Source organism: Xyrauchen texanus, chromosome 40 (assembly GCF_025860055.1).
Source record: "Xyrauchen texanus isolate HMW12.3.18 chromosome 40, RBS_HiC_50CHRs, whole genome shotgun sequence".
Taxonomy (NCBI): domain Eukaryota; kingdom Metazoa; phylum Chordata; class Actinopteri; order Cypriniformes; family Catostomidae; genus Xyrauchen; species Xyrauchen texanus.
Window position 1 is genome coordinate 23055484 of NC_068315.1, and position 18811 is coordinate 23074294.

Sequence of the window (18811 nt, forward strand, 5' to 3'; positions counted from 1 at the left end):
TCGCTTCCTTCAAGCCAGGCACAGTGGTCCCATGCTCGGGGCTGCGCAAGTACGCATTTCCCCCAGTGAGCCTTCTTGCACCGGTGCTGTGCAAAGTCAGGGAGGACGAGGAGCAAGTCACGTTAGTGGCCCCCTACTGGCCCACTCGGACTTGGTTCTAGGAACTCAGGCTTCTCGCGACAGCTCCTCCCTGGCAAATTCCCCTGAGAAAGGACCTCCTCTCTCAGGGACGGGGCACGCTCTGGCACCCACGCCCAGACCTCTGGAACCTCCACGTCTGGTCCCTGGATGGGACGCGGAAGAGCTAGCTGGCTTACCGTCGACCGTTGTGAATACAATCAACCAAGCCAGAGCCCCTTCTACCAGGCACCATCACGCCCTAAAGTGGCGCTTGTTTGCAGATTGGTGTTCTTCCCGAACTGAAGACCCGCAGAGATGCGCTATCAAGTCAGTGCTCCTGTTCCTACAGGAGAGGCTGGACAGGAGGCTGTCCCCGTCCACCCTCAAGGTGTATGTTGCCGCCATTGCCGCCCACCACAATCCTGTAGACGGCAAGTCTTTGGGCAAGCACGACCTGATCCTCAGGTTCCTGAGAGGCGCCCGGAGGTTGAATCCCATCCCTTCGAGCCGCTTGAATCAATTGGACTCAGGGCCCTCTCTCTTAAGACGGCCCTGCTGATCGCCAATCTTGCCATGCGCTGAACCGTGTACGTGAACCGCCGATACAGAGGCGGGCAGGGATTTCATCCAGTGCCGCGCATCGTCTGTACCTGGCTGCACGTACCTCCGTTCCCCGAGGGAGGGAACGACACGTTGTGTCTTTCCTCCGCCATGTCGCTGAACCGAGCCACTGTTGTGGCCGGACCATTTCCGGCTCCTCAGAAAAATCCTGAATGAACTCCCGTATTTGCCCCGCTTAAATACCCATATGTCCGGGGGCGGGGTATGCAAATACTGACTGCCAACTCCCATTGGCCCTTTTCAATAGATCAAAGGTGAATATCGGCGCTCAAGAGAGACCCCTAGTGTCGCTTCTCTAACACAACTTGTTGTTCCCTCCCTCGGGGAACGGAGGTTACATACGTAACCAAACGTTTTTGTCATCCCTGTATATATCCATTAAGTTAAATTTGAGAGCCAGTGTTTATTATTTTTAGTGTTTTCATAAAACTAACAAGTTTATAAAATAAAAGCAATTTTAATAATGAGCAATTTTAAAAACCCAGAAGCAGAAACGATGTCAACTATTTTCTTTTAATTAGTTTGGCCATTACAATATACAGTAGTTTTCACAATCTCTTTCAAATAATAATAATAATTAAAAAAAAACAATTCCCCCCACTGTAATAATTCAAATGGTTTGGCCAAAACATAATAGTGTTTCATTCAACATTTCTTTCAGATTAATTTACAAAAAATCTGAGTAACACAGAGTTAAAGTTTTAGCACTGTAACAGTTCAAATGAAAACACCACAGTTTAAAAATAAAATATGGAACCATTACATTGTGCTCTGCTAATATATTAAAGAACAGTCTTTAGTTTAGAAACAATAAAAACAGTAGCAGAAAGAGAAGAAAACAGTCGAAAAAGAAAGAAGGCAGACCTCAACTAAAACAGCTGGATTCTTCTGTTTCGGTGGTGACTGGCAAGCTCACCATTATTATTTATAATGGTTGCAGAGTTATTATCTATATTGATTAAAAATAATGGTATTGAAGGTCTTTCAGTGTTGGATAGACATATACTTATAAGCCAGTTTGCTGACGATACAACAGTGTTTCTAAAGAATAAATATAAAATTCCATTAGCTTTACATTCGATTAACCGGTTTTCTAAAGCTTCGGAGCACATTTAAACCTAAACAAATGTGTAATGTTAACACTGCATGAGTTTCCTTTGCAGTCATTATCTAATATACAAATTAAAAGGGAAGTTAAATATTTGGGGATTATTATTTCTAAAGATAAAGATGTTATAGAGAATAAAAATGTGTTGAATAACATAGATAAATGTAAGTCCATATTGAATAGATGGCTGCAGAGGGATCTTACCATTTTTGGAAGGGTTCTTTTATCTAAAATGGATAGTTTGTCCAGACTCATCTATCCAGCCTTCTCCTTGCCCATATCAACACGAATGATTACATTAATAAATAAGGTGAATTTTAAATTTATTTGGAGAAATAAGTGTCAGTACATTATAAAGGAGGACATGATTAAAAAATATGAAGACGGTGGGGTGAATGCTATCGTTTTTGACATTATGAATGGTGTTTTGAAATTGAAATGGTTAAAATCCTTCATTCAAAATAGCCACTCCTTTTGGTTTATTGTCCCCAATGCTATCTTTAACAAACTGGGGGGAATACACTTTCTGTTATGTTGTGACTTTGAGTGCACCTGGTCACCAGTTAAACTTTCAGCCTTCCATCAGCAAGTGCTGCTCTATTGGAAACTATTGTTCACACATAACTTCACTCCTCACAACACTCCAGTTTGGAATAGTAGATATATAAAGTTTGGCAGAAAATCTGTATATCTTGAGGAATGGATATCTAAAGGGATTTGGGCTATTGCCCATTTCTTGGATGATAATGGAAATGTGTTACTGTATAGAGAGTTTTGTGAGAAATTCCAAGTACAGTGTACCGTTAATATTTTTAATAGAATGATTAGAGCTATTCCAATTCCGTTAAGATAAATGTTAAAGAAGACATGTTGTACTCCAAAAGACAGCTCTCCTTATAAGGTTATGATTTTTGTGATAAAAAATGTACAAATAGAGTCATTAGAATTTTTTTTTTACAGGCTTATTACCCAAACCCAATTAGACGGGAATACCTGCTTAAAGATTTTGATAAGGTTGAAATAAAAAAAATTAGGAAAAATTATTTGTCTTTTCCTCTCCCTCCTAAAGCTAAGGAGGTGAACTTCAACATTTTAAATGAGATTTATCCTACTAAAGAATTTTTAAGATTGAAATGTAATTTTGATGTGAATAATTGTGTTTTTTTGTGAAACAAATATTGAAAATCTAGAGCATGCCGTCTTTGATTGTGATCTGGTGCAACCCTTTTGGAGTGAGCTGCAGAATTGGTTAAGGTCTAGGAGGGTTGAACTCCCACCTCTCACGTGGAAGTTAATTAGGTTTGGTGTTTGTCTGGAAAACAAAGATTGTGATTTTGTTATTAATTTCTTGTCATGTTTTGGAAAGTTTTTCATTCATAAATGCAGATGGTTTAAATCTAAACCCAACTTTAATCACTGGATGAATGAGGTTAAACTCTTGTGCAAATCTTTAAAATTTCTTAAAAATCAGAAAGCCCTTAAACTGATTTCTCTTTTGGATATGTTTAAATTAATTTTAAAATCCCTTTTTATTTATTTATTTTTTTCATTTTTTATTTTTTTTATTTAATTATTGGTTTGTTCATAGTGTGTTTTCTGTTCTTTGTACTAGCTATGCTCAACCTATGGCTGAACAATTGAGGTTGTATTCAGAGATTTGTTGATGTACCTTGTTTGTTTGTGTTGTTGAAGGATAATAAAAAATAAAATAAAAAAATTATGTCGAAACAATTTACGGCAATTGTAGACAGTACTTATTTGAGAAAATTGTTATGTATATTTTGATAAGTCACTTGTGATTTGTATCGTTTTTTTTGGCAATAAAGATGACTTTATTAAGCTTTAAAAAAAAAAAGAATTTTTGAATCACGAACTTCAGTAGAGTCTATAAACTGATTGGGCACCTGGGGTGGCCAATCGAATTTCAGGGGGGGCCAGTGCCCGCCCTGGCCACCACGTAGACCTGCCCCTGTTTGTACTTCCCCTCTCTAATAAGCGTATACATGTATACAAAAATAAATAAATAAAATAAGGGGAATTCTACTTAGCACATTTATTCTAGGAACTTTGTTAAAAATTTGTATTTTACTTAGTTTTTTTGTACAATAATAATTTGCGGTGCTCAATACTGCTGTCATTACCATCACATGAATTTTTTTTTTTTCCCAAAAATGGTTGTATGATGGAAATGAAATGTGAAGGGGAAAAAAAAGTGAGGGGAGCTTTAAAGATCAGAAATGTTTATTAGGTGTCATTGCCAAATCCGTTCTGGTTTCAGAATTTTAATTTAGAAATTATTATTCTAATAAAATAAAAAAGGTACCTTGAATGCTAGCTACCTTTTGTTGAAGAAAGAAGTGAGAAATGTCATCACCACGTATACCAAAATCCATTTCAAGGTTGATCAAGGCTATGATCTGATCTTTAGTGCAAAAAGTGATTTTTTTTTTTTAACGAAGATGAAACGTAGTAAGAAGCTTAATTTGTAAACATTGTAATTAGTCATAAGTGCCCCTAATGGAATAATCACATTCATATTGTTTGATTGGACAGAATAAATACAGACAGACTTCAAATAATATGCCCTTTTATAAAGTTTATTTTATTTACTGAATTGATAAAGGCATTCCAAACAGTAAAGTTACATCATTAAATCCAAGTTTATGAAACCACAGGTTTTACGATTACATGAAAATTTAACAAACAAGTTAACAGAGAGAACCACTTAGATTTCTACCTCTTGTCCACCCAAACTGGCCAATAAAAAGTGCAATATCATGTGTCGGTACAAACATTACGAGTTAAGAACAAAGAATTGAATACAAACTAGCAAGAATTTCAAATTTAACAGTGTACAGAAATGTTATTCTATTATAATTCTAGTGTAAAATCAACTATGAACTTGGAAAGGTAGAAAGATGGCTACACAAATAAAAACAGTTCTAAAGACTTGGAATGCAGATGCTGGGCGAGGTTCTTAATGCGACAGAGGCGAACATTCTGTACATCGCCAGCTCCATAGACTCTATATATGTGATATTTCTCTTTCTCCTTAAGTGCAAAATCCAGCTCATTTGCAGACATGTGGATGAAGTGCCTCTCTCTTTTGACCGTGGTCTTGACCTCTACAAAGATCTCTTGAGCTCTATCGGCTCTTTGCCCCTGATTTGCAAAGGTTAGCTTAAAGTCACATGGATGGCCGCTCTCTCCTGTCTCATTGAACCAAGTGATTTCTGTTGGACCAGTAGGATCTCCATTCGCTTTCCAGTGAGAAAGGAAGGAGAAAACCAGCTGCTCTCCCCACTGTCCAATACAGACTGTATCATCAAATTCTTTGGAGAGCACCAGAGTTTGGGGCAGGGAACAGTCCAGAACAAGATCCTCCAGGACTGCCTCTGGAGTCAGCGGTTTGGTCCACACTGCACTGTCAAGTGCCACAGGTGGACGCTGTAGACTTTCAGCTCCCTGGAACTGGCTTGACAAAACCCGAGTTGGATTATGGCCACTGGATAAGAAAGAAGTGAAATAATTTCAAAATTAAGTGAACATGCACATTAAAAACATGAAAAGCAAGAAGCAACAACAGAAACAAACCCCAGTCAAAATTAAAGGATTGCAATAACTTCAATTTCTTCTGTTCTTTACACGCAATTCTAAGGATTTGAGAAGATATGGAATATAGTGCACTAGTTGTATGGACCACTTTTATGATGCTTTGTGTCCTTTTTGGGCTTGACATCACTTGAATCACATCATTCTCTTTCATTATATGGAAAACCTCTAAACCAAAAAAAATCCCCTTTCGTGTTCCATGGAACAAAGAAAGTCATGCAGGTTTGGAACGAAATGAGGGTGAGATAATGATAACATAATTTACATTTCACAATCAGAAACAAACACATACTGCAGTGAGGGTGGCTGTGGGCTGTGTTGATCTACTGTTGAAGGCGATAGGTTGATTTTGTCCAGTGCAGTTTTTCCTTGTTCATCTGAAGTAGCTTTTGAATTCACATGTTGCTGAGGACCAACCACAGGCTGGACGTCCTGCTCAGTGACCTCTTCCTTTATCTCTGTAGGACCAAGACCATGATTAAAGTGTTAAAACAATAAAAATGTGACATGGTAACATTTGGTGGACAACACAATTTGTCTACAATAATTACACAGCAAAATGCGTGGCCACCTGCCTTTAACTCGACTCATATAACTGCTGGACAGCAAGTTTCAAGATGGCGCCAAAGATGGCTGCTTCAGTGTAGAGTTCTCTAGCGTTTTTGTTACTTCTGTTTGTCATGTTTTTTGTCACTCTTTCCCAATCAGTTTCACCAGGGATGAACTGCTGAATATTCGGCAGAGCATACCTGATATTTTTTTGTCGGTGTTTGATTATTCAGACGTTTTATTAGACATCTAATTTGGAGGTGCAGCGGCACTCTACAAGCGATCCAAACGACGCACGAGAGGAAAGTGAGCCAGTGCGCTTGTGAAGCTTCGTCAATGCAGCTTTAGGACTCCACTGCTGAGTATTCATCTGGCAAATGTCTGTTCCCTTGCCAATAAAATGGACAAACTGCTTCTGTTCAAACAAATAAGGACTTTTCTAACTCCGCTGCTCTGTGTTTCACAGAAAACTGTCTGAATGAAGCCATCCCGGACAGTGCATTTCATCTGCCAGGCTTCCAGCTGTTCCGAGCGGATCGCATTGTAGAATCATTGGGGGAAACGAGAGGCAGTGGAACATGATTTTATATCAACGAATGTTGGTGTACAGATGTAATAGCATTGAAGAAGTTGTGCTGTCCTAATTTAGAAGCGTTCTTTATCAACTTTAAGCCTTTCTCCTCGCAGCGGGAGTTTTCCTTGTTTATTCTGGTGTGTTTATATCCCGCCACAAGCATGCGTGAAAGCAGCGTTTTAAAGCTCGTTCTGATTCTGATTCTTTTTTAATCAAAAGAGTGTGCTGACCTGTGGTGCATGGGGTGTTGTCACTAGGCTTGGGACCCTGCACATGATGAGCTCCTAGATCTACACGGACTGGAGGTTCTCCAGTTCGTTGATGGATGCTCAAGTTGGATGAGCCTCCCTCAGTTGCATGGCCAAATGACAATTTCACAGGAGCCAGAGAAGCAGGAGGAGGCCACATCTTCATCACCTCCTCAACAGCCTGGCTGCCTGAATCCACAAAACATACATACTTTATAACCTTTAGAATATGTAAATGTTTAAATGTGATCAGGCTTCAAAGGACACTAATTATTGACAACAATGTACATGATGTGCAACAAAGTCTAATCGGATGGAACACCCGGTTACATTCAACATCCCATCAAGACATTCTAGGTGATTCTCACCAAACCTGTCAAGAAAATGTCCTGGTCCTATTATGATATTCTCTTTAACACAATTTGGATAAAAGATGGTCATTATGATATTCTCATTACCGCAATGTGAAAAAATGGTCATTTTGATATTTTCATTACCACATGTGGATAAAAGATGACCATTATATTCTCATTACTGCAATATAAAAAAGATGGTCATTATATTTTCATTACCGCAGTGTGAAAAAAGATGGTCATGTTGATATTCTCATTACAGAAATGTAAAAAAAGATGGTCATGTTGATATTCTCATTACAGAAATGTAAAAAAAGATGGTCATTATGATATTTTCATTACCACAATGTGGATAAAAGATGGTCATTAAGATTTTTTCATTAGCGCGGTATAAAAAAGATGGACATTATGATATTCTCATGGCCATTATGATATTTTCATTACCGCAATATGGATAAAAGATGGTCATTATCATATCTCATTACCACAATGTGGAAAAAACATAGTCATTAACATACTCTCTTTTAGTGTTGTCAAAAATACCGGTACTCTGGTACCAATTCGGTACTCAAACCAAAAATTATTTACGATACCAGAATTTCTGGAGGTACCGGGGTACCGAGTATGTACCCCGGTACCCATGCAGAGACGGAAACTTTCGAACGCTCACAAGCAAAAGATGACGACAAGTAAAGTAGTTGCGGAGTCTCAACTGAATCTTGTTGAAAAGAAAAGTGGAAAAAGCCAGGTTTGGAAATTCATAGGTTAGGGAAACATCATAGATCAGCAAAAACCTATTTGTAAACGCTGCTTTTGCAATTTTCTGACGAAAGGATGGAAACACATCAAACTTAATAAAGCACCTGAAAGACAAGACACCGGGATTTATTCAAGCAACTAAAGCAGGTGAGTTTAAAATCAAATTATGGCATTAGGGCTGAAACGTTTAGTCGACATTATTGACATCGTCGAAAATACAAAATTGACGAGAAAAATGTTCGTTGATGAATAGTCGTTTGATCTCATTTAACGTAACATGAAATCACAATAAACTGTAGCCTAACGATGACGCGTGAGAGCAGCAGTTCACGTCTGACGGAGGAAGAATTACACAGATCAGCCCAGATGCACTGGGCTTATTTTATGTAGATCCCAAAGTATTAGGGAATTATTAAAAAAAAAAGTACATTCAGAAGCATGTACCATTGTGGAATAAGCGGAGGCAGAGCTCTTTAAATGAAACATCCCAGCATTACATTTTAACGCTAGAACTACAAGAATTCTATAACTACTAGAATCGCCATAGCGGTCATTCTGACTGTTCATACTAGACTGTACCAAATGTCATTTTTTTCATGTCATATTTACATTCGAAACTTCTATTGAGGTTTTAGAATGAAGCTTCTAATGTCTGTCGCCATGTTTTATGACGTCATCACCCTAAAAAATGTAAAAATCCTTGAACAAAATCCTCAATTTGAATAAAATAGAATAATATGGATTAAATGGGGCACGGAGCGCTAAGCGAACGCAGATAGGTCTACATAATACGATCTTTTTTGTAATATGTAATAGTGCTAGACTATACAAATATATATATATATATATATATATATATATATATATATATATATATATATATATATATATGTGGATAAATATGGTAATCATGATATTCTCATTACCGTAATGCTGAAAAAGTTAAATATTATTTAAATTGTAAGGTATTAATTAGGGCTGACAATTTAACATGTTCATTCGTTGTGATTAATTGTATAAAAATAATCTTTAAACCAATAATAACACAATTAATCATGTGACTGCACCGTAATATGGAATATTCCTACCAAATGAGTAATATAAGCTTGAAGTAACACCTGTTTTCAGCAGGGGGCAGTAAGCAAAACTCCAGCTGTATAGGCAATGCGCAACTGTGCAGAGAACAAACCAAACTCAGGTTTCAAACTATACATTTTCTCAGTAAATATTTATATATGTGTTTAATTGCGATTAATTAAATGAATTAATCAGCATATCATATAATTAATTCAATTTAAGACTGTATTCGATTGACAGCCCTAGTATGAATACTGTACATCATAGCAGTACTCCCTTGGTACTGCCTTTGATTTTCACTGATTTTAATTTTAAAAATCATTGCACAACACAATCTTTTCACTGTAATCCAGTATAATGGAAATCAATGGGAATAGTAAAAGTAAAACCTTCGGACATGTTCCAGTAATGAGAATTGGGAGGTAAAATTTGCTTTTGTGCCATTAAAGTAATGTCACAATATAAAATCTTAATGGATCAAATGTAGGCTTCCTTCTTCTCTATGGAAAATATAATTTCACAATTTATTCAAATTTTGTTTTTATATGATTGATTTGGGGTTAAATATGACCAGAAAATTTTTTGACAGGTTTCGTGAGAATCACCCATCTAAATGCAACATCATATTCAGAGGTTTTAATTTATTCATTATTCTCCAGCTGCAGTCTGTACCTGAACTACTGCCACCTGTTTTATTAAGAGAGGCTTTAGGTGGCCAGCACACAAGCCTGTCCTCATTATTCTGTTCTGTCTGCATTTCCTCCTGCACAGCTGCTGATGGACGGGCCACAGATGACACTGTAATCAACACAAGCACACCTGCTCTTTAAATGCAATAAAACAACTATTCTCAAACTAACACCAATAAATGAAGAAGTTATGTTATATCACAATAAACAGTCCCAAATAGGTGTATAGTATATTATACCCAAATCATAACATAAGTGTTCAGCTCATGTAAGTGTGTGTGTGCGTGTACAGTGTGGTTACAGTGATTATTAACCTCTGTCTGGCTGATGTGCAAGAGAGTTAGAGAGAGACAGAGAGAGTTTTTCCCCTAGCCCTAGCAACAGCTGTGCTTTTGTGTCAGCGAGCAAAGCGGCAACACACCCCAATTAGCATATGTGCACTGTGTGTGTATGTGTGCGGGGGAAATGAAGACATGAGGGCAAGCAGAGTAGATTAAACTGGAAAAGAGAAATCAAAGGGGTCAACAGAGCTGTTCATTTAGCAGCTGTGCTACAGATTCGTTTTTTTAAACCACTGTGAGTAAGAGCATCAGAGTTCTGACTCAGGGGAAGATATTATCTGTCCCTATTGCCAAATTCAGGCTAGGTGCTCACCGTTGGCTTCTGCTTTAAGTTCCACAGGTGCTGGTACCTCCCATGGTTCCTCATTTGGGGGGAGTTCTAGAGTGTTCTCCCTGTACAGCAACCTCTTTAAATCAACTTGGTCCTGGGTTATACACAATAAGACAAGTCACATTGCATCACGGGCAGGAAGTTTCTCCTTGTTTTGTGACGTGGTCATCACAACAAAATCATCGTGATTTATCGTGAAAATGTAGGGTGGGACATTTTATCTATTAGGAATTAACTGGATTGTAAAAGGTGGGCATTACATCACAGAATGGAACCAAATGAGAATAGAGTCAGGGTTATTATAGCTTGAATTTTTTAATTTAGTGTTTTATTTGTTCAATTTAGGTTATTTTTTGTCAGTTTTCACTCCATGAATGTTAGTTTAATTTTGGTTATTTTTTTTATTTTTTCTTTCTGTATATTACGTTTATGTTTTCGGACTGCCAAAGCTAAAGTTAAAGTTCACCAAAAAATTTAAATTCACTCATCATTACCCTCATGCCATCCCAGATGTGTGACTTTCTTCAGCAGAACACAAACAAAAGATTTTTATCTCAGTTCTGTATGTCAATTCTAGTGGTTTTTATTGTCGTTCAACCATATACAGTTAGTACAGTATACAGCGAAATGAGACAACATTCCTCCACGACAATGTTTCTACATACACAGTCTGGCCGTGAGGGCCCGAATGCTTTGGTACCTCTTGCCAGATGGCAGGAGGGAGAAGAGTTTGTGTGAGGGGTGTGTGGGGTCGTCCACAATGCTGGTTGCTTTGCGGATGCAGCGTTTTGTGTAAATGTCTTTGATGGAGGGAAGAGAGACCCCTATGATCTTCTCAGCTGTTCTCACTATCCTCTGCAGGGCTTTGCGGACTGAAACGGTGCAAGTCCCAAACCAGGCAGTGATGCAGCTGCTCAGGATGCTCTCAATAGTCCCTATATAGAATGTAGTGAGGATGGGGGGTGGGAGATGTGCTTTTCTCAGCCTCTGAACAGAGTAGAGACGCTGCTGGGCTTTCTTGGTAATAGAATTGGTGTTGAGGAACCAGGTGATGTTCTCCGCCAGGTGAACACCAAGGAATTTGGTGCTCTTGACGATCTCCACAGAGGAGCTGTCGATGTTCAGCGGAGAGTGTTCACTATGTGCTCTCCTGAAGTCAACAACCATCTCTTTTGTTTTGTCCACATTCAGAGACGGGGGCCAGTGCTCAGTGTGGTGGTGGTGAAGATGCTCCCGATCCGGACTGACTGAGGTCTCCCAGTCAGGAAGTCCAGGATCCAGTTGCAGAGGGAGGTGTCCAGGCCCAGTAGGTTCAGCTTTCCAATCAGGTGCTGAGGAATTATTGTGTTGAATGCTGAGCTGCAGTCTATGAACAGCATTCAAATGTATGAGTCCTTTTTATCTAGGTGGGTGAGGGCCAGATGGAGGGTTTAACACATGGGATTAACATAACAGAGATGTGGTCTGAGTAGCCGAGGTGGGGGCGGTAAAATTATTATTATAGTAAAATAATAATATTGATCTGTTTCTCATCCACACTTATCAAATCACTTCTGATGATATGGATTTAACCACTGCAGTCATATGGATTCTTTTATGTACTTTTGGTGCTTCAAAATTTTGGTCACCATTTACTTTCAAATTCACAGCATTGTTTGGACCTACAGAGCTGAGATATTCTTTTAAAAATCTTTGTTTCTGTTTGGCAGAAGAAAGAAAGTCATACACATCTGGGATGGCATGAGGGTGGGAAAATTACGAGAATATTAATTGTAATGCATATTTGCATAGTTTAGTTTCAGTTATTTCAATTATGTTAGTTTTAAAATAAAATGTTTAGTTTCCATTAATGATATAAGTTTCCATTAACGATAACTTTGATGCGAGTTTGCTAAACCAATGCCTAAATAGCTGTTTGCCTATAGCTGTCTGACATTATCCAATACCAATATGGCATGTCACGTCAGCGGAAAAGGAAAGTAATTCCAAAAGAAGAGGAAGTTATTACATTCGATTAAAGATTACTAAGACATTTCGTATTTTTATTTGAACATGATTTTCTTTCAAATAATAACTAAAGACACCAATAAAGTGTTCACAGTAAAACCAAGAACGTGCATTAAGAAAGTAAACAGGGTCAGTTCTGATTTAATGTTGACTTTAATAGCTTTAATATCAGAAGTGGCAAGTAGGTTGTAATGTGATAGATTACACATGTTCTTATTAGTCCTTCCAAAAGTGTGTTCAATCGGCACCACAGTTCAAACTGAACTTAACACTTGAGATGCACCCCACCACTGCAAGCTCTTCTATCTGGTCTCTGGAGGCACGGATGGATGAGTCACCATTGCACCTGTGCACATGTGGCCTAACACCCATCTCAAGGATCCAATGTGTGTGCTTGAGTGGATATGGATCTAGCATACCAGGTATGAATTTTTTTTCTAAATAACTCCTCATCTTTATCTCAAAGTGCCAGCTTCAACAACAAGGAGACTAGAGCCTAGGAAGGAGACTAGCAATTTACTTAAGAGGCAGAATTTAGTGTTATGCTTGCCATCAATTTTGTACCAAGCTCAGAAGTGAGGTACACAAAACACTAAATCTTGACAAAAAAAACTTTGCGTTTGAAAACATAAGGACAGAGACACCTTGGAGGAATACAACTGTCATAACTAATATGTGAATGTGTTACAGTATTTTGATGGCCTGCAGGCAGTGGTATAAAGAGAACAGATTTGTGTTACTTAAGTAAAAGTACTGCTACTGAAGAAATAATTCATTTGAGTACAAGTAGAAGAACTGAGAAATATTATGACTCAAGCAAGAGTAAATAAGTAGTTTGCCAAAAAAAACTACTCAAGTAATTACAAGTTACTTTATGAAAATTATATATAGCATGTACTTTCCATTTTTAGAACACAAAGACTTTTTTGTTGTTTCACCAATGATGCATTAAATTGATCAAAAATACTGCCAAAATCATTAATGGCAAACTATTATTATGGTTTGAAATATTTTGTTTAAGTGAATTTATTAAATTCTTTCTTTCCCATGATGGCAAGCATATACTGTGTCACCTATTCCTTAAAAAAGCTTTCTAAAGTGCTAATTTAGTACTCAAGAAACTTTTCTTCTTATTAGAACAATTGAAAATGGTTGCACTGCCATGTCACAATACATTGGGTTTTCCCTCATTTGCTGTACTTTTTATTATGTACTTTTTTGTACTTTGTAATTCTGGTGAAAAATAACTGTAGTGAAGTTGAATACTTCATTTGTAACCAACTCAAGTATAAGTACTAATATTTATTTATACTTTAAAAAAGTAGAACAATGTGAAAAATGTACTCAAGTACTGTAATGAGAGTAGTTGTAATTGCCTGCAGGCACCGCAATTACAGTCTCCTCTTTTAGAACAAATAATTTCATGACATTCTGAAGCATCGACAAAGAGGCTCTGATTTAAATATTGGTAACACTTTACAATAAAGTTCCTTTTATTAACTCTTTCCCCGCCAAACACGGAATTTTCCGGGTTTTATGAAAAAACGCTTCCCCGCCAAACACGGAATATTCCGGGTATCCGTGTTTTAGGTGGTATACGGTAAGGAAGACCCGCACGCATGTTTTGAAAGAGTACGCAACTCTTTGATCAAAGAAACAGACTGCGATCGTCTCAAACGTGAAGTGGAACACCATACTAATACTAAAGCACTTGTTTGATAAAAATGCCTTTTTCTCAGCTTTTTGTCCGAAATGTTGTTTTTGACAAAACCTACCTCTGTTCAAGTGGCAATAAAAAAAGAACAAATGAAGATAAAATAAAATCGTTTAATAATAAAAATAAAAAATAAAAAAATTTTTGCCTAAAAGCAGAGGCTCAGATCTTTATTTTGATATATAGCATCTTCATATATTCATGGAAGAAAATATTCTGCGGGCCATTAAAGTTTAGCGAAAATCGTCAAAAACCCTGGCGGTGGCTGGCAACTTTTTTTAAAAACGCTGGCGGGGAAAGAGTTAACATCAGTAAATGCATTAATTATCATTAACTAATAATGAATAATATATTAATTACAGAATTTATTAATCTTTGTTAATGTTTGTTAAAAAAATACAATTGTTTATTGTTAGTTCATGTTAGTTCATAGTGCAATAACTAATATTAACAAATACAACTTTTGAATTTTAAAAATACTGTCTATTGTAACCAAGATAAATGAATGCTGTAAAAGTTTTGTTCATTGTTAGTTCATGTTAACTTATGAGTTAACTCATGCTAACAAATGAAACCTAATTGTAAAGTGTTACCACAATACTTACATTTATGCTGGTAACAAGGGCCGGCAGGAAGCGCTCCAGCTCTTTTGCTAAAGTCTTTTCCGTGGTGAACAACTTCACCAGCTCTCTGCAATGACACAGAGTGATAAAGCTGCAAGACATATAATTTAGCATTCCTGTCTCAAGCATCTTATGAAACCAAAACGAGGACAATATCCTGTATAGTCATTTGAAAAACAACATTTGTTCAAGCTACACAGGAACATGGCAGACACTCTACCTGCAGATGTCCAGTTTTGCTGAAAGATTATCTTTGTGGATATATAGTTCTTTTTTGTCTTTCAGGAGACATATAATGTCTTCGCTCTCAAAGATTACGTTGCCATCTGACACCTCAAGGCGATAATGAATATACAGCTTTCCAACCTGCAAAAACACAAACTTGTCTTTTTTTCCTCCATTCTACTCCCCTCTAAAAGAATATGATGCAACAGCCAGCAAGCAGTTGGCAGGCAAAGAAACATTTTCTAAAGAAAATGCCTCTAGCGTGCATACCTGTCCAAAACTCAGTGAGTTGATCTGTTTAGCAATCCCACTCTCCTTCAGCTCACTGTAAACCTCTTCAAAATCTGCATGGTGGAAAATGAACCTCTGGATGTAAGGGATGACCTGCCGCACCAGGGTCTGCATGGAAGGGCAAGGCCTGTAGCTCTCAGTTTGCGCTTCAGTGGTCACACACTGGGAGAGTCTTTTAATCCCACAGATCTCCAAGAACAACTCTCGGTCTCTCTCACTGAACGCCTCCTTCTCACTAAATTGCAACTTGCCTGAGAAAACAAAACCAGGAAATTTACTTCTAAATGATCCAGATTGTCCATTAAAAAGCTAAACCAATACACAGTATATAGAACATAAAAAGGTACTGTGGCAACATTCAAACAACATGTTGAAATCTAATTCACAGAATTAATGCAGAATATGTGAAAATCATACTTTGTGGGCCTGGTCATTGGCCACAAAAACAAAAGCATTTGTTTTATTATTTTGGCTTGTTAACGCATTACCTTCATGTCTGGATTTGTTGGCTGCTCTCTTAACTGCAGAGGGCAGGTTAAGCAGACAAACCGCACTATGCAATTTGAAGATCTTCTCCAAGTTTGCGCTGTCTGCAATCATGGGCTTACGAGCTAATGTGACCCAGACATTAGACTTGGTAGGGAACACTCTTTTATGAGATACCATTTCTGTTAAGATCATAAACAACATAAATTATCTTTACAGACCAGAAAAGGACAAGCTCAATAAGCAACAAATGGCTGCTGTGAGTTAATTTCACCTTTTAGAGAGCTGCAGTAGGTGGCGTCTAGTTGAGTGTCTTGATCCTGTTCACCATGAACAGGTATTTTACATTTAGCAGCTTTGTTGTGAGGAAGACAAGCATATTAGAAGACCAGAATAAAATATCAGTCAAAAAGAAACAATGCAGGCCATCGTTAAAAGAATCTTTCATCCAAACATTTTTAATTGTCATAATTTATTCACTGTTATGTTGATCAAAACATAATCTCCCACTCACTGTCTTCCGTGAAATACAAAAGAAGATGTTAAAGGGATAGTTCACCCAAAAATTGTAACTCTCTCTTCATTTACTCACACTCATGCCATCCCAGACGCGTATGACTTACTTTTTCAGCAGTAACGCATATGAAGAAAAATAGAAAAATATCTCAGCTCTGTAGGTCCTTAAAATGCAAGTGAATGGAGATTTCTCTTTTAATGGATTATAGTTAAAAATTACTTAAATGTCGATCTGTTTTCACACCAAAAGCGATCGTGTCACTTTAGAAGACATTAATTTAACCACTGGAGTCTTATAGATGATGTTTATGCTGACTATCTGTGATTTTTGGAGCTTCAAAGATCTGATCATCATCTACTTGCATTTTAAGGACCTACTGAGCTGAGATATTTCTTCTTAATTTTTCTTCTGTGTTCTGCTGAAGAAAGAAAACACATCTGGGATGGAATTAAGGGTAAGTTATGAGAGAATTTTCATTTTTGGGTGAAATAATCATTTGACACCCTCAGTCACCATTTATATAAAAAGAAAATTTGTGAATGGTGACTGAGGTTGTTATTCTGCTTAACTTCTCCTTTTGTGCTACATAAAGACAGAAGGACACAGGGATTTTGGAACAACATGAGAGAGAGCAAATTATGACAAATTATTCAAATTATGAATTCTTACCTAGTTTGGCAAAAATGACAGAGACATCTTGGACCACGTCTCCTGTAGCAAGAGGTGCCGACTCACAAATAGCCTCCAAGAGGGCAACATACTGCTTCATGGAGGGATTTGACTCCACTTTGAGAGACTGCAATAATAATAAAGGTTGCTTTTAATCAAGGTTATTATCGTAAACACAAAACGAATATGTACAAAAAATGTCTGTATACTGAAATAAAAAAAAAATGTTTAATTTTCTTTTTTTTTTGTGATTAATCCCGCTATCACCTTAACATGAAGATGTCACTATACAGGTGAAACTCGAAAAATTAGAATATCGTGCAAAAGTTCATTAATTTCAGTAATTCAACTTAAAAGGTGAAACTAATATATTATATAGACTCATTACAAGCAAAGTAAGATATTTCAAGCCTTTATTTGATATAATTTTTATGATTATGGCTTACAGCTTATGAAAACCCCAAATTCAGAATCTCAGAAAATTAGAATATTGTGAAAAGGTTCAGTATTGTAGGCTCAAAGTGTCACACTCTAATCAGCTAAACACCTGCAAAGGGTTCCTGAGCCTTTAAATGGTCTCTCAGTCTGGTTCAGTTGAATTCACAATCATGGGGAAGACTGCTGACCTGACAGTTGTGCAGAAAACCATCATTGACACCCTCCACAAGGAGGGAAAGCCTCAAAAGGTAATTGCAAAAGAAGTTGGATGTTCTCAAAGTGCTGTATCAAAGCACATTAATAGAAAGTTAAGTGGAAGGGAAAAGTGTGGACGAAAAAGGTGCACAAGCAGCAGGGATGACCGTAGCCTGGAGAGGATTGTCAGGAAAAGGCCATTCAAATGTGTGGGGGAGCTTCACAAGGAGTGGACTGAGGCTGGAGTTACTGCATCAAGAGCCACCACACACAGACAGGTCCTGGACATGGGCTTCAAATGTCAAACGTCTTACCTGGGCTAAAGAAAAAAGAACTGGTCTGTTGCTCAGTGGTCCAAAGTCCTCTTTTCTGATGAGAGCAAATTTTGCATCTCATTTGGAAACCAAGGTCCCAGAGTCTGGAGGAAGAAAGGACACAATCCAAGATGCTTGAAGTCCAGTGTGAAGTTTCCACAGTCTGTGTTGGTTTGGGGAGCCATGTCATCGGCTGGTGTTGGTCCAGTGTGCTTTATTATGTCCAGAGTCAACGCAGCCGTCTACCGGGACATTTTAGAGCACTTCATGCTTCCTTCAGCAGACAAGCTTTATGGAGATGCTGACTTCATTTTCCAGCAGGACTTGGCACCTGCCCACACTGCCAAAAGTACCAAAACCTGGTTCAATGACCATGGTATTACTGTGCTTGATTGGCCAGCAAACTCGCCTGACCTGAACCCCATAGAGAATCTATGGGGCATTGCCAAGAGAAAGATGAAAGACATGAGACCAAACAATGCAGAAGAGCTGAAGGCCGCTATTGAAGCATCTTGGTCTTCCATAACACCTCAGCAGTGCCACAGGCTGATAGCATCCATGCCACGCGCATTGAGGCAGTAATTAATGCAAAAGGGGCCCAAACCAAGTACTGAGTACATATGCATGATTATACTTTTCAGAGGGCCGACATTTCTGTATTTAAAATCCTTTTTTATTGATTTCATGTAATATTCTAATTTTCTGAGATTCTGAATTTGGGGTTTTCATAAGCTGTAAGCCATGATCATCAAAATTATATCAAATAAAGGCTTGAAATATCTTACTTGGCTTGTAATGAGTCTATATAATATATTAGTTTCACCTTTTAAGTTGAATTACTGAAATTAATGAACTTTTGCACGATATTCTAATTTTTCGAGTTTCACCTGTATATAGCACGATAGCACAAGCAGATTTCTATTGCCCTCATTACATTAGCAGAGACAGAG

At 37.7% G+C, this 18811-nt stretch overlaps 1 protein-coding gene across 1 annotated transcript in view; it reads right to left on the bottom strand.

Annotated features, from left to right (window-relative positions):
• Positions 1-4437: 4437 nt before the first annotated feature.
• Positions 4438-18811, bottom strand: part of LOC127633122 (uncharacterized) — a 69616-nt gene continuing 55242 nt past the window's right edge. Inside the window, exons 37-47 of the mRNA XM_052112000.1 lie at positions 16915-17041; positions 16003-16083; positions 15731-15910; positions 15222-15493; positions 14947-15092; positions 14709-14793; positions 10365-10476; positions 9694-9819; positions 6815-7021; positions 5754-5919; positions 4438-5354 (exon numbers count right to left, since the gene is read on the bottom strand). Coding sequence (XP_051967960.1) covers positions 4772-5354; positions 5754-5919; positions 6815-7021; positions 9694-9819; positions 10365-10476; positions 14709-14793; positions 14947-15092; positions 15222-15493; positions 15731-15910; positions 16003-16083; positions 16915-17041 — 2085 coding nt within the window. The 3' untranslated portion in view covers positions 4438-4771. The remainder of the gene's footprint in view (positions 5355-5753; positions 5920-6814; positions 7022-9693; positions 9820-10364; positions 10477-14708; positions 14794-14946; positions 15093-15221; positions 15494-15730; positions 15911-16002; positions 16084-16914; positions 17042-18811) is intronic.